At 43.2% G+C, this 15,329-nt stretch overlaps 1 protein-coding gene across 2 annotated transcripts in view; it reads right to left on the bottom strand.

Annotated features, from left to right (window-relative positions):
* The window catches only part of ZDHHC18 (zDHHC palmitoyltransferase 18), a 176,880-nt gene extending 162,796 nt beyond the window's left edge, over nucleotides 1-14,084 (bottom strand). The window contains exon 1 of one of the 2 annotated variants that reach the window (XM_085647719.1): nucleotides 13,739-14,082. In XM_085647719.1, the coding sequence (XP_085503845.1) occupies nucleotides 13,739-13,953 (215 nt within the window). In that variant the 5' untranslated portion in view covers nucleotides 13,954-14,082. Of the gene's footprint in view, nucleotides 1-13,738 lie in introns of both variants that reach the window. The other variant, XM_085647718.1, reaches the window with a different exon arrangement.
* Nucleotides 14,085-15,329: the final 1,245 nt, after the last annotated feature.

A 15,329-nucleotide genomic window follows, 5' to 3' on the forward strand; every position in this document is an offset into this window, starting at 1 on the left:
TGCATACAACCATCGTTTGATTGCAAAACTTGCCCATTCGACTGGCAAATGGATGTATGCCTTGCCAACATCTCAACAATCGATCCAGATATCCAGCAGGTAATGGAGTATCTTGAAAACCATGAAAGTGATTGATCTGGCAGCGGAGCAATGGCAAATGCAATGCAAAAAGGAATCGCAGCCCAATGGGATTTCTGCGCAGCCGCGAAAGATCTCCTGCAACGTGCGACCTTTCACAACATCGCAGATTGCCTGCCCATTCAAATTACCGCTCCAACATTCGAGGAACATTACTGTCCCTTCGAGGATATGAATTGGATCGCTTCGCTTTTCTCACACGATGGCAACAATAGCCTCTTGGAACATTACACATCTCAAGCAGCTGAAGAACTTCTGGACTGGAATCTCCAAGACTTGTAAGAAACTCACATTCTTGAATGGATTTTTTTCCATCTTTTTTGACTTTTTCCTTTAAATTTTTTATAATACACTTCAATCCTACTACTTTAAAATAATAACTTTCTAAGTATATTCAGAGATTTGAACTCTAGCCTCATTATTCCCCCTTACGTCTCCAGTCTAAACAGGAATCGATGATGTATGGCCTATGCAAATACGCTATTTACTTCCAAAATTAACCTAAACCCGACACCCATTTAGAAACCACGTCTATTCTTTGTGCACACACCTCTCTGCCTGCCATTCACAAAGCCCTTTCACACAATTTTACTCAAAGTCAGCCTCTGCTCAGAACCTCACGATAAAAATGTAAAAAGACGACTTTGTTTAGGAACTGGTTGGCACAGTGTGGTAATCGTGAACTACCTTTATTTTCATTATACAATGTATTTATTCAAGTCTAATAGCTATTCAGTAGGTCACATAGAACTGTAACATATAATGTGCAATTCACTGATGCAGGAGCTTTGATTTGACTACAGCAGAAGCAATTGGAGTTTGTCTAAGCTCGATGCCTTAGCTCTACACAAGAATGTTTTTTTGAAACAGCTGAAGACAATAATGTACGGTTTGACTACAAAGGTACCGAATGTGCTTCTCAGAAGCGAAATGTTTGTATTCATTCTCAAAGCTCCAATGTGGGTAGAACTAGTACCAATTCTGACACGCACCACATTGAATCTACTATACAACAGATTGCTAACTATTCTACTGTTGTTAATTTTCTGTTACAAAAAAGCACTGCCAAGGTACATCAAAAGTTTGATGACTACATTTTGCAATTTCTTTTTTATTTATTTTCGTAAACGATACATGTACTAATAGTATCCTACCTTTATTTTCTTTATAGAATGTAGAGTCATTCAAGTGTAATAGCTATTGTTTATTTCACATGCAACTGTAACATGTAATGTACAAGTCACCGATGCCGGAGCTTACGTTTGAATACAGGAGAAGTGGTTCAACTATGCATCAGCTGGATACCTTAGCTCTTGCACCAGTGGGTCCAATTATGGCACTAAAATAAAGACACTTTCTATAGAATTTTCAAACTCCATCCCTTTATTACACACAACCACTTTTAGACAACTCATTTTACCATTTTCCTTCTCTGGCATTGCAACATTCTGCATTATATTCTTCACGATTATTCCTTTATTCCTGCTTCCTAAAACACTACATTCCACTCTTCAGACCAATAGGGATGAGTAGTTCGTTTCACACTCCCTGTATAGAATAAACGCACACTAACACTACTTACACAGGTATGCTACGGCGGCCAGTATCCTACAGCGCCCACATCACTTCACAGCAATAAACTCACGACTTACACTCACAGTTTCATCCCCGAGTCTTCATACCGATACCACTAAGTACTTTGCTTCCCACTCATGCTATACTCTAAACGCATTGTAAGACCACCTGCACAGATATGCTACAGCGCCCACTATGCTACAGCGCCCAGAGCACATCACTTTACAGCACTCAGCTCACAGTTTAGACGCACAGTTTCATCCCAGACTGTACCGGCACCTCATCTCAGCACCATCTTACAGTGGGCAAAACAGCACTTTCACACCAGTAGGGATAAATAATTTGCTTCACACTCCCTCTATAGCACACCCTACAAACCTCACAGCGCTCCTACCATCCTCTTTCCCACTTTTTTCTCCCTTTTTTCCCATTACTCACTTCAACGGAATCACAAATTGGGGGCCAACACTTCCTAGCTGCAACCGCTTGCAGCCAATCACCAGCAGTAACGCCTCAGCCAATCAGATGACAGAATTCCCAAATATCGATATCTGTAAATTTCGATATTTCTCAAAAACTACTGAACGGATTTACACCAAATAAACAAAAGCATGCTTTCTAGACCAAGACCCTTCTCCCTTACAAATTTGGGGTAATTCTGTTCAACCTGTAACCTTGTCTAAAGTTTCCTCTGGAAATTAACATTGAAAAAACACGTGTTGGGACTCCCCTTTTTTCTCGGCCCCCCCTTCACGAATCACCCCCAAACTTTCAACATAGGAGCTGATCTCAACAAAGAATTCGTTTTGAAAAATTCGCGAAGATTAGTCAATTGGCGCCAAAGTTATTGCGAATAGAATGTTGCCATGTTCCTATAGTAACTAGGTCCTAACTATAACTACATACTGGCGACTGCCGGTAGGTAGGTAGATAGATATATATATATATATGAAAAGCAAAATCAAAAAGCCGCACTCTTCCTGGATTTGGTAATTGCAAATTTTAAATGACCTTCTCTCCACCTACGCGTTTCGAACTTAACAGTTCCTGGTCACGGTGATTAATCACTGTGGAAGAGTGCAGCTTTTTGATTTTGCTTTTCAAATCCATGTGGGGTTTGTCCTTACCTCACGGTCGGCACGAGCTATCGAGCGCTCCCCCCGCAAGGACGATTTTTATATATATATATCTATATCTATACATATACATACATATACACACACACACACACACATATATATATATATTCCACTATACCACTTCTACTCGTTTCCCTGCCACTGGAATCAGAAAGGAACGGACACCTCTTGACTGCGTGCGCTTTCTTTATTTGAAAAAGTGCCCAGCCAACATGACGCGTTTCAGCCCCTAGAGGCCTTGATCACATGACGTACCCATACTTCCCCCCCACAATTTAAAGTGCCAGTGCAATAACAACGGAAAACAGACTGCCTGTTTGTTTCCTCATCACCGTTACATTTTCAAGTTTACAGGTAATTAAGAAGTACTTTTTTACATGTGCAAATTGGCGTAGTGCAGAATTCAATTTTTACAGATAATCTGATATACAATGCTCTTTTTTGTATGTGCAAATTAGCACAATGTGCAATTCATGCAATTTCACATTAAACTTCATGTGCAATTGTTGATCTTAATTTCAGCAAGAGGTGCAAAAATCGCAATACTATCTGTTTAATACGTATTATTTATACGATTTACACATCTTTAATCAGGACCATAATTTTATGCACTCTGTGCAAAAATATTGGTATAAATACCTTGGCCCTGTTTTTGTCATCTTGTGCAAACAAAGAAATACTATCAGCATAAATACCTAATATTCACAATTTTTACTAATATATATATGTGAAGAAGACGCTGTGTGTTTATATATATATATATATATATATATATATATATACACACACACACACACACACATACATATATTAAATGTACTATCAGAAGCATAATTGAAGGGTAGGCAGGTTTGTTTTCATAACTGATTTTTCCATGCCTCGACAACCCTATCCTAGCAGGTGGTCCCTTTATTCTTTGACCCTCCCCCCCCGCCATGTGGAAACCAGTCCCGGTGCGACCCCAAGGCAGGTTCCCCAACTGGGAAACACCTGGAGCAAACCTAGCTCTCGTAGTACTCTCCTCTGGTACCTAAATCCCGAAGACCCATGCTGCTCTTGAACGAGAGGGTGACATGTGCCCTCCCCACAACTCACTCCACCATGGAACAGTTTGGCATGCTACGATAGCCGATTACCTCACCGACCCACTCCCGCTTCACCCTCCCCAGCCTATATATCCCACCAAGCACATACACCCTCCTAGCCAGAGGTATGAACACCTGCGACTGATCGCCCTAGTCGCACCCCCTATGATTTGTTACATCAACCAAGGAATGGTTATAATCAAATGGGTGGCACAGAAGCACTACAATAAGTGGTAAGGAGTACATCTTTTTCCCCCAAAACCACCCATTCAGTGCTCGCTGTTAAAACCCGCTTTCTGAACACAACAATTCCCAGTCTAACTTCAGCTGCTCCTTCTCTAGATTTATATACTTCTGATCAACCATTCAAACCTTGCATTCCTAGCAAACTCATCTTATCAAACGTGCGCACAATTAATACTTTTGGCTCCCATGCACAATGCGCCATGGACTCTACTTACAATTTCCTTCTAAAGACACGTCAAGGCAATACCCTCTTTCCCAAGACAACTTGGAACACCAAAAGACCTCTGCTCTACACTCCCACGGACCTAATTCGGATCTACTTCAACATCCTTACCTATAGACAGGAGTAACGAAGCATTTAACCAAAAGACAAGCTGCACTCTAGATGCAATGGCACCCCTGAAAGAGATCAGAAATAACCTCATCAAACAATAATCACTACAGTACTTCAGAGAATAGGTGAATGGTGTAAAGAAACAGGACCAGCTTATTCTCACTAACTGGTAGACCATACCATAAAAACAATACAGCTAAAGAACAGTCTAGAAAACAAGCATCCAACAACTATTTCTGTGACCTATACATCAATAAAGACCTCCACAATACAGCATTGAAAGAACGTGTGCATAGACAGACACTAGCTTCTCATTATTTTTTCAAACTTAACCAGCAAAATCTGTACAAGATTGTAACAAAACCACACCGTCCTGCTCAACAATCACCTCCAAGCATAAGTCACTTCCATCTTTCTAGTCATTCTCCCAAGCACCCCATCCAAGGCACACATGGCATAAGTCAAATTCACCTCATGCGCTATAGTCTATTGATCCATGCAAGTATGCCAAGAACCATTGCTATCTGCTGTAATACCAACGATACAAAAACAACAGTTGATGGACAGAATGTAGAACAATGTCATACATTCACCCCAGTGAAGAGATCTAGACCTAAATCCATCATTTTTTTGCTCACCATGCCGTTCCAGTTTGAACCCAGCCATATGCAAATCAGTCTTGACCCTGTGCCTCATGGGAACAGTCCAGCCCGACCTGCCAGGCCCAGTCCTCCCTGGACTGGAAACAAGCATCTGAGGACGGGTTTCGGGGTTTCACCCCTCATTAGCCAGGATAGCTTGACTCCAGTGGCATAGAGAGCATGGGACCCACGTCTGCGCATACCCGTCCCACTCGGGGTGACAAATGCATGTTCATGGACACTTTGCCACTGGATTCAAGCTCGCCTGGCTGATGAGGGGTGTTACCCCAGAACCGGTCCCAGGATGCTTGTTTCCGGTCCAGGGACAACATGGATTGGCAATTCGGTTTTGACTGTTCCCATGAGGCAAGGGGTCAAATCTGATTTGCATTTAGCTGTGTCTGAACTTGTGGCAAAGTGAGCTAAAGAATGATGATGAGTCCAACCCTGATCTGTGACTGGGGTGAGTGTCTGAATAGTTTCAGCACTCCGTCAACAATACATCTTATGTCTTTCAAGAAACCAGTAAAACACAAAAGTTAAATATGTGCCCCTAAGAGTCTGCAACCACCTTCGATTTCCACTTCTGTGCAAATTTTACTATATTTATGTGATGAATAGCCACTTATAAACATACTCTGATCTCGGTAGCTATATTAAAATCAAACAATGAGAACATACATTTAAATCCATGAATCTCATTTACTCAGCTTTGATCCAATCCCAAATATATATGTATATACACACACACACATACATATACACACAAATCGCAGACTCCCAGTCGCTGACCTTTCACAGCATGCAACCACCTAACTACTGCAGTGCAATCGTCAAACATATATGGAGACTTTCATTCCAGCTGGGACATTTTTATAGCCCAACCACCAGCCACCAAGAGTTTACATGTTGAAATTCAATGCCTCAATCCCACATGGATTATACAAAACCATTCATCCTGGTCTCGAAGTGTTTGGGTTCTAACTGAATAAGAAAACTCTGGCCCACATATGCTCAATACTTTTTGGACTACAAAAACTTTATACTGGCTGATGGATATTAGAATATCCCTGGGCCAAGTCAGGACTTCACTAGGTCTTACTAACATCGAATAAATACTAGTAATGCAGACAGTTCTTCCCATCACAATGGCACAAAAAGAATGGGGGCGGAGTTAATTTTGAAATGATTGCATTGGAATCACTAAGAAAACCCAGGGAAAGATGCTCAAAGTCCACACAAACTGTAGCTCAAGTTTACATAAACACTTTAAAAAATATTTTCATAACAGGTCACAATCTATAAAACAATGATCAACAAACGGCGCCAAGACTTCTGGGTAAGAAAGCTATTTTGATTCACCTCTTGAAACACTTAAGTTAGCTAAACCTTAGAGTAGGCTGAAGATGGGCTTCAATAAAAACGTGTACATACCCAATTAATGTGTAGTGCGGTTCACAGGAAAAAATACATTAATAACCTGACAAGTAAAGATGTGCCAGCTTATCACATTCAACACTCCTCAAAATAAAACATTAATGTCTCCAATTATGTAATTTTTTTATTTAACATTTGCACTACTTAAGCAAATCTTCAAATACACACATGTAACATTCATCAATCTAGTCACACTGCTCAAATTAATATAAAACCACAGGTCTCTTAAAGCATGTCTCAGTCATAGCACCGCACCAAATACTCTACTACCTCTATTTAACTTCACATACTCCTAAGAACCTTTCCCAACTTCAGTTTTCCAGTCTCTGGTTGAATCTTCTGGCTCCCAACACTGACAGTCAGCAATGAAGTCAGTCATTCCCAACCCCACTTGCCGTTAAGCTACAACTGCACGCATTCGGTCTCCCTTCTCCCACACCCCCCACCAACCCCTGTTCCCAAGAGTATTGCTTCTCCAAACTACCAAATATCCCGCCCCCCAAAAGCCACAAGGGTTCACCAATGCTGCAGGGAAGGAATTTAAAAGCCTTACGACAGCCATGAAAGTAATTGAGTACTTGAAAAGCCACCAACATAACCAGGCAAGCTAATATGCACATCACCTCCATCCACAATATATTTCATCTTTTTAGAAACTGCAGAATTAAACGCTCAGGCACACAAAGAGTTACAACAACCATACTTTACCTAATTTGGACCTTTAGATTACAAAGGATTTAATTTAAGAGAATGTAAGGCGCATTACAAATGGGTCTAGTGGTGCTCCACAGATAGTAGCATCACTACGTTTAAATTTCCGGGCATTAATAGTCCCATTTACGCTTACATTGTAAAGAATATATATATATAAATAAATAAATGAAGAAATAATACCAACTCTAGTCCTTTTACAGTTTCGCTGTTTTATTTCAACCATGACTCCTATATACAATGAAAAGACATTCTACTTCCACCTATACAATGTAACAGACCATCTCCAGATCTCACTCACAAGTGCTCCTTCTCTTATCTACCCAACACGTTACCCCACTAAATACTTTAGGCCTCTCACACACACACACACTATTTCAGAAAAAAATATAATTGTTCAGTCCTGACTACCTAGGACATACATTTGCCATCCTGAGGACCATCAGAAGGATTTCTCTGATGCCCATAAGGTGATTGCTTCCTGTCAGTTCTAAAGTACATTTGCTGATCATGGGCAGTAAGCGAACTCTGGAATAGGCTAGACTAATATCTGGCAGCAGTTAGCAAACCTAATTTGGTACAGCAATGTTCTGTATCCGTAAAATGAAGCACTTTGCCAGTCGCTAACAGTGACATGATTCAGAATTTTCCTTTAAAAAGCATGTGTTAAGAATATGGTTGCCAGGTGGTGATAATATGCCTTGTGTCCAAGTCCTGGCTTAAATTAAACAAATGGGAATTTTCTTGGAATGGTGCCTTACACCTAATAATTCATAGGAACACAGTTAGAAAAGTGTTCCCCAGCGAAAAGGTCACCTGGTAGCCCTTAGTCAAAACATGTATACTCACAAAAACATGTCAATCAATCAATCTAAACTTTATTCGGATACAAAAATAAATATCCATAAAAGTGCAGACAAACAGCAGCATATTCACCGAAAGATATCAGCAACAAAAGGACAGTTAAAAAGAATCCAGTTGAAATTAAAATGAGTCCTCCAGTAGTACAGTACACAAGATAGAAAGTGCAGAATCCATTAAAATGACATCTTAAAAGTTAAAATATCAAGGTAAAATACAAAGGATTCAGCAGGGGCACATAGAGTTACGAGTACGTACCGCCGCCTTCAAGAAAGAGCAAGCCCGAAAGGTTAGCTCATCATTTTTTAAAGCAATGACCTTCCCATATGCAGCCTTATAGTCAGTCTCCAGTGAGGCTTTAAAATACCGAAGTAAAAACCTTTTAGTGAGTATTAAATAATAGCAGCAGAAAAATAAAAAGTGCAACATCGATTGTTTCGGTTGGCTATTACATGGACATGGCAGTAGATCAAGGTTAGAGGTAAACCCAGCGGGAAAGGAGAGCATACATTTCATGGTGTCAGTCCTCAGCCAGAAGAGTAGCCCCCTTTCCCAGCTACTAATTGGTTTTAATAAATAGCTAGAAGGTGTACGTGAAACATTCTCAATACACATATACCTAGCGACTGACACTTTCTTGCGCTCTTTATCCAATCTGGCATCCCTATAAAATGCATAGCGAGCCATCTGAATGGATTTACTGCTAATAGTGCTGAGGTCTAAAGGATTTAAAAATAAGTGTTCGCAATTCACACTGGATAAACTTTTGTGTACCGCTGCCAACCAAGCTATGTTCATTCCCTTATCACATTTCAAACAGTCGGATATTATCTCTCTGGTTAGTTGGGCCGCGGGATTTCTCCAAACTCTCAGCCAAAATAATGCTGGGGAGCCTTAATGTAATCTTCAATGTATGGCAGGTTAAGTTCACAGTGACAGGCATATTTAGAAGAAATAGGTGCACCCAGGATTTTACGACAGAATCTATTCTCCTCATCCTGCATGATGCCACTATTAGTATGTCCCCAAACTTCAGCGCCATAAGTGGCAATAGGTATACATTGGAGTCTAAAAATTAACAGTGGCAGACACCACCTCTGTACTCCTCGGCTTTGATAGCCAGAGTATCGTGTTAGTAGAGTTTGTGAACTTCCTCCTGCAATAAGCCACATGGTCCGCCCATAATCCATTTAAGGCAAATACCAGACCAAGATATGGGAAAGTGCGAGTGCTCTGTAAACTATTGGAATTTAAAACTATTGATGACTTAAAATACTTCTTTGACCCACACGCCATTAAAAAAGATTTTTGGAAATTAGTGCATAAATCCAAGGCATCCATAAACTCTACAAAACCACGCACCAAAATGCGAAGGGCTTTTGGGGTGCAGCCCATCAGCACCGCGTCATCGGCATATAACAGGGCCGGAAGTTTATTGCCGTTAATGCGTGGGACGTCTTGGGTCAATGTTATCAGAGACTTATTCAAATCGTTGATATACAAGATGAATAAAAGAGGGGCCAGGACACATCCTTGCCTGACCCCTCTACCAACTTCAATAATTTTTTAGACCTCCCCGTCCCTGCTTATGCGCACCCGGGCGAGTAGGTCTTTATGCAGATAAGCTAAAAAGGATACAAGGGACTCATCCAGGCCATAGTTTAAAAGGGTAGTCCACAGCCGAGACCTGTTAAAGTCGAAGGCCGACGTGAGATCCATGAATGCCAAATATATAGGTGTTTTCTTAGCTACATTATATTTGCCAATAATCAAGTTGAGGTTGAGGCATTGTTCAACAGTACCGATATTACTCTTAAATCCCAACTGGCAAGGATGTAAAATCTGACACTCCTCGGCCCATGACCTAATTTTGTTATACAGGACCCTCCCCAAAATTCAGCGTATTATCAATCAGGGAGATCGGCCTGTAACAACTCGGGTCTGAGCGGTCCCCCTTTTTAAAAATAGGCACAATAATACTGGAGGACCAAGTACGGGGAATAGGGGAATTAGTTAAATTATTAAAAACATTCAACAATAGGAGCGCCCAAAAATCAGGATGACTTGATAAGGTCGATGGGCAAGCCATCTGGGCCAGGGGCTTTACCTCCCAGACTCTGATCGATAGCCTCCTCTACCTCCGATAGGTCAATCGAAACCCTGTTAGTCATTATATACTCATTGATGATTATAGGTACAGCCGGAGCAGAATAGATCTTACTAAAATGCGCTTCCCAAGACTCACTAGAGATATTGCAACTAATAGGAGACATAGGGTTCCCTAGAGACCTCATGCCTTTAACGGCCGACCAAAAATCCTTACCATTTAACGCGGTGGCCCGTGCAAGATTGTCCCAATGCTCTCTTATGATTGCCTCCTTTCTAGTTGCTATAGCTCTTTTATAACATAATCTGAGTGATTTAATAAGGGAACTATCTCTGGGTTTGTTAACAAGTGCCCTGCACAGGGCTCTATTAGCTGAGGAGCAATCAACATTGAACCAACCTGGGTCCAGGTTAGGCCTAGACAACAAGGTTTTAACTCCTGCACAAAGCTGTGAGAAGGCGACGACTACCTCCGGGTTATGTTCCTTAAACGACAAACAAGTGTCGATCAATTCAGGGTGAGTTCTTACCATCCTGCCAAATATGGCTTTGTTGTCTATTCCACGCCAGACCAATCTGAGATTGTCAGTAGAGGGGGACAAGTCCCTAGCACCACACTCTACATCATAGATTGGTCTAGACATAGAACTCAGGGTTAGATTGACAGGGTTGTGATCCCCCTGTAGTGTGGGAATCACCTCAGCTTTTAATACAAAATTCCCTAAAGGGGCAGTAGTAAAAATATAATCAATAGTGGAAGTCGAGCCCCTGCAGGTGGGTTCAATATGGCCCGCTCTAGTCGACACTTCTGCGAGCTCCATTACGTTTGTAAAGTTATTAATACTTAGGAGGTCTAGTAATTGGGCCCCCCATGACATAATGGTGCCATGTTCGTAGGATAGATAGCAGAGTGGATGCCCCTCCGGATCTTAACATTAAAATCACCCCCTAGGCAAATGCCCTCAGGTTTAATGCCGCGGTTAGATGTCTGTATATTAGAGATGAAGTTAAACAGATCAATATAGTTCATATTGGGAACATTCTTAAAATCATTATTATAAAAATTAATTAAATAAAACGAAATTCCCCGTTTGTAGCCAGGGCTTGAAATTTGTCGTTATTGGTGGTGAGCGCCCTGGCACGGCCCCCTGCCCTAATATTAATCCAAATTGAGAGGCCTCCAGCTGGTCTTCCAGAGTCTGGAATGGGGGACACAATATTAAAGCATTCAAACCCCTCTAAAAACAGCTCTTGAGTGGCCCAGGTCTCTTGGAACATTACAATATCTTGTTTGTGAATTAACTCCAACCAGTCAGGCAAATTCATTTTAGACGCGAGACCTGCCACATTCCAACTCAGTATTTTGAGAGTGGGTTCAACGTTAAGAGTGGCTCGGGTGTCGAGTTAACAAGACGGGGATACAATTAGAGAGGGGACTAGCTGTACTAAATCTAATTCTGGTCGGGGAGAAGATAGTCAGTCCTGGCTATCCAAACCAGATAAGGGCGTGAATCTGTTGTGTAGCGAGAGGGGGTGGGCGGCAAAACGCAAATCAATAAGTGATGCCTCCAGGGAAGGTTTATAGAAATACCCCAATGGCAGGGCCCAGATACTGGTGTTTAAATTAGGCTGAGCCTCCTGGGACGATAATATTGATCTAACCAATGAAGGTCCATGAAAATTAATAACTATACAGTCCCCTTTAATGCGTTTTAGGGAATCTCCCACCCAACCAACTCTCCGTACCATAATAATATGGTCAATAAGTGATGCCCTAAACCCTTTATGTTTGGATAGCCAGTCTAAGCTCTTATGACGTAATTGCTCCCATGATTCTGTCTGATTTGGCCTTAATGTCAACAGCGCGGATCTTCAATTCTCTTCCCACAGATTTGCCTCGGTAAAGTGTCGACACGGCAGAGGGGGCAGGGATCTACGATTCAGAGCACATACTTCTGCGTTCATTCATAAACCACTACCTCTACACTAGACCAACTGAAAAGAAGCTTGACCGGATAATGTGCAATTGCTGTGCTGTACTACATGTGAATTCCAGGAATGATTTAAAGAGCTACAATCCCTCGAGAGATTAATATTAGTACACATTCTCGAGAAAACTAGATGAATACTACAATAAAAGAAGAGATGCAGTGCCTGTCATAATTCTCAATTGAAGTCGAAGAACGTGAATCAATTTATAGGACATATTAAGTGATAGAAGGGGTGGGGGCAAAAGAGACATCCCCACCGTTTTTTATAATACAAGCATCAACAGGTGTAAGACTAGGATTGGGAGAACCATTTAAGTTTATTATATACGCAAAACCAATAATAAAAGTAACTTAGAAAACAGGAATAGATTACTGTGTGGTTATAAAAACTGATCTTGATATTACCTTTGGATGGAGAGCAGCGCTAAGTCTCAGTAAAATTCACCGAAATACAATATGGTAATAAATGTTTTGCCTTTGGAAGAGGTTAGTCGATTGCCCTTGGAAGAGGTTAGTCGATTGCCCTATCGGGCACTATACTACAACAAACTGGATGATATGAGACAGTCTCCTTGTGTCTCGGTCAACCAATCTTACAATATGTGAGCACTTGGAAACAGGCTTAACAGATTAAAACACCAAAAGTATATTCCCAGTATATGCACCCTGCGTGGTTTTCATTCACATGTTCAAAGCTGTTCAATGGCAGGATGCTGCATTCGACTTTTCTATATCTACAGCTAACCTGGCTACTACAGCTGCACTGTGCAGGGCCCCACGTGTGCAGCAGGCCCTCCCTCTCAGTCACAGGAGTTGCACTCCTCTACAGCTAACACCGGAATGAAAGAGTGAGAGTTGGACACTGGCAGCCACGTCAGGTGTATCGTTGGAAAGCTCTAATCCTCCACTTCTCGTATGAACAGCCAAAAGCAGGACACCTCCCTTCTGCAGCAATACAGCGTGGGTAAAAAGACTAACTACACAGAATAAGAAAACGTTGGCCGCCTTAACAACTACTGACTGAATTCTTCCGATTGTTCGCTCGGTAGTGGGGAAGGATGCTCGTATTGACAAAGCGCCCTGAAAGGTTCGAAGGGAAAATGTGTGTGTGTACTTTTATCCATACAGCGGGCCAGCTTACTCATAGAACTACTACCAGCGTCCTCTCATCGTGTTTGTTCAGCAGCATCCGTCTCCCCTGGCTTCCTTGGCTCCTTCAACTCTCCATTCTCTTAAACTGTTGTCCCCTACTCTCGTACATGCACTCGCCTACCCTTTCAAATGTTTCTCTGCGTGCCTTTACAAACTAACTTTTATCACCATTCTCCTCCCAAGTACCCAAGAGTCTGGTTTGTATCTGTCACTCTTTCTCTTCCTGGCTCATGTACTGTACCCGCTACATATTCCCTACTGGCCTTTCCTTCTCGCCTAAAGTATGTCCCCGCCCGACCCAACCATCACCCGTGACTCTCACTCGAAGACGAAGAAGAGGCCGCTTGTGCAGAGGATGAGCCCGAGCGTGAGCACGAACACCCCGCTGTGCCGGGCCAGCATCAGTCGTCCCCCGCAGTAGAAACGATTGCGGCCCGGGAACACCTCCCATTTCCGACGGAGAGGGGGAGACGGGCCGGGAGGAGTAGGGACTCCGGGGGTGACCCCCGAAATTTGCCGGTACTCGCAGTCCTTCATTCCGGGCTCGAAGCCCGGCCTCGCTCCTTCCGCCCTCGGCTACTATGAAGTCCTGCCGAGGGCAGCGTCACCCAGCGGGCCGGCCTGGAACCGCGGCCTGGCACTAATACGCACGCGCACTGCAGGCGGGCGGGTCGACAACACCGAGCAGACGCAAACGAGTCGAGCAGACAAAAATGCACGGCCATAGAAAGAGGACTCATCCGCATGGGCATGAATGTAAGAGTTCTATCGCCAGACTCTTTAATAAAAAATAATAAAAAAAAAAGGTCTTCAAACACACTGCGCAAACGCGTAGGAGGAAACGCTAACGAATATGAGAAGAGCTATGTGCATGGTCGAAACAGTCGGTCAGCAATGCCTGTTCATAAAGCAAGGCCAAAGAAAGACTTATGAAAAGGCGTTCAGTCTGGAAAGTTGGTTGACAGTGTTCAATGGGAGGGTGGGGTGGGAATAACAATTCACAGGAACCTGAAGTGAATTACGTCAGCAATTTTTTTGTTGCGTTTTTTCACAGCTCGAAATGAGCACCAGCGTTACTCAAGACGGCAGTTATGTTTTTTTGTAGACACAGGGAGATTCATGGAATTTCCTCAAATTCACATAATGTTGAACTATCTCATCGTTTTTCCGAGTTCTTCACGCAAAAGAGAGGATGGTGTAACGCTGCAAGAGTAATGTAGCGGTCTAGTTGTTACCGCGTCACGCAGACGTGACGCCGGCACGGCACGTTGGCGCCGGATGCGCGCGCAGAGCTAGCGCGGAGGCGGGGAGAGTGAGCGCGCTGCAGCGAGGGCACAGAGGGTTGGCCGGCGCTCCTCGGAGTAACTGCTTGTGTGATATCCCAATAAACACAGCGGAAAGAATCACACGTGTCTCGAGTGCTTTATGTGACAACTTTACAGTGGCGACGAGGTCGGGACGAAAACCGGACCGACGGGAAGCACAGCAGAGGGCAACACCCCACGTGGCCCCGTGAGTCGAAGGAAGACACGTTACCAGGCCACCAGGCCCGAACAGAACACCGCACAGGCCGCCTGGAGCGGGGAGGGAGCCACGGGACACGCCCTAGCCGACCGCGCTGGTCGAACCAAAGCACAGAGCAACCGAGGAGCGTGGCAGAGCCACGGAACAGCACCCGAACGACATACAGGCTGCAGGGACGACACCGTCCACAACAGCCACAAGCATACGAGCCGCCTTCGCACGTAATCAGGCACAGAGAGCGCTGCACTGGCTACCAAAGAGGAAGAAGAGGGGTCCAGTGACAAGAGCCCCCAGAGGATTAAGCACACAAGAAACAACGATAACACCCCAGGTAGCCCCCCGAGCAAAGCTATTGACGGAACGAGCACCAAGGAAGCAAAGATGAGCTC

This window comes from Triturus cristatus, chromosome 3_2 (genome assembly GCF_964204655.1).
Source record: "Triturus cristatus chromosome 3_2, aTriCri1.1, whole genome shotgun sequence".
NCBI classification, from domain to species: Eukaryota; Metazoa; Chordata; class Amphibia; order Caudata; family Salamandridae; genus Triturus; species Triturus cristatus.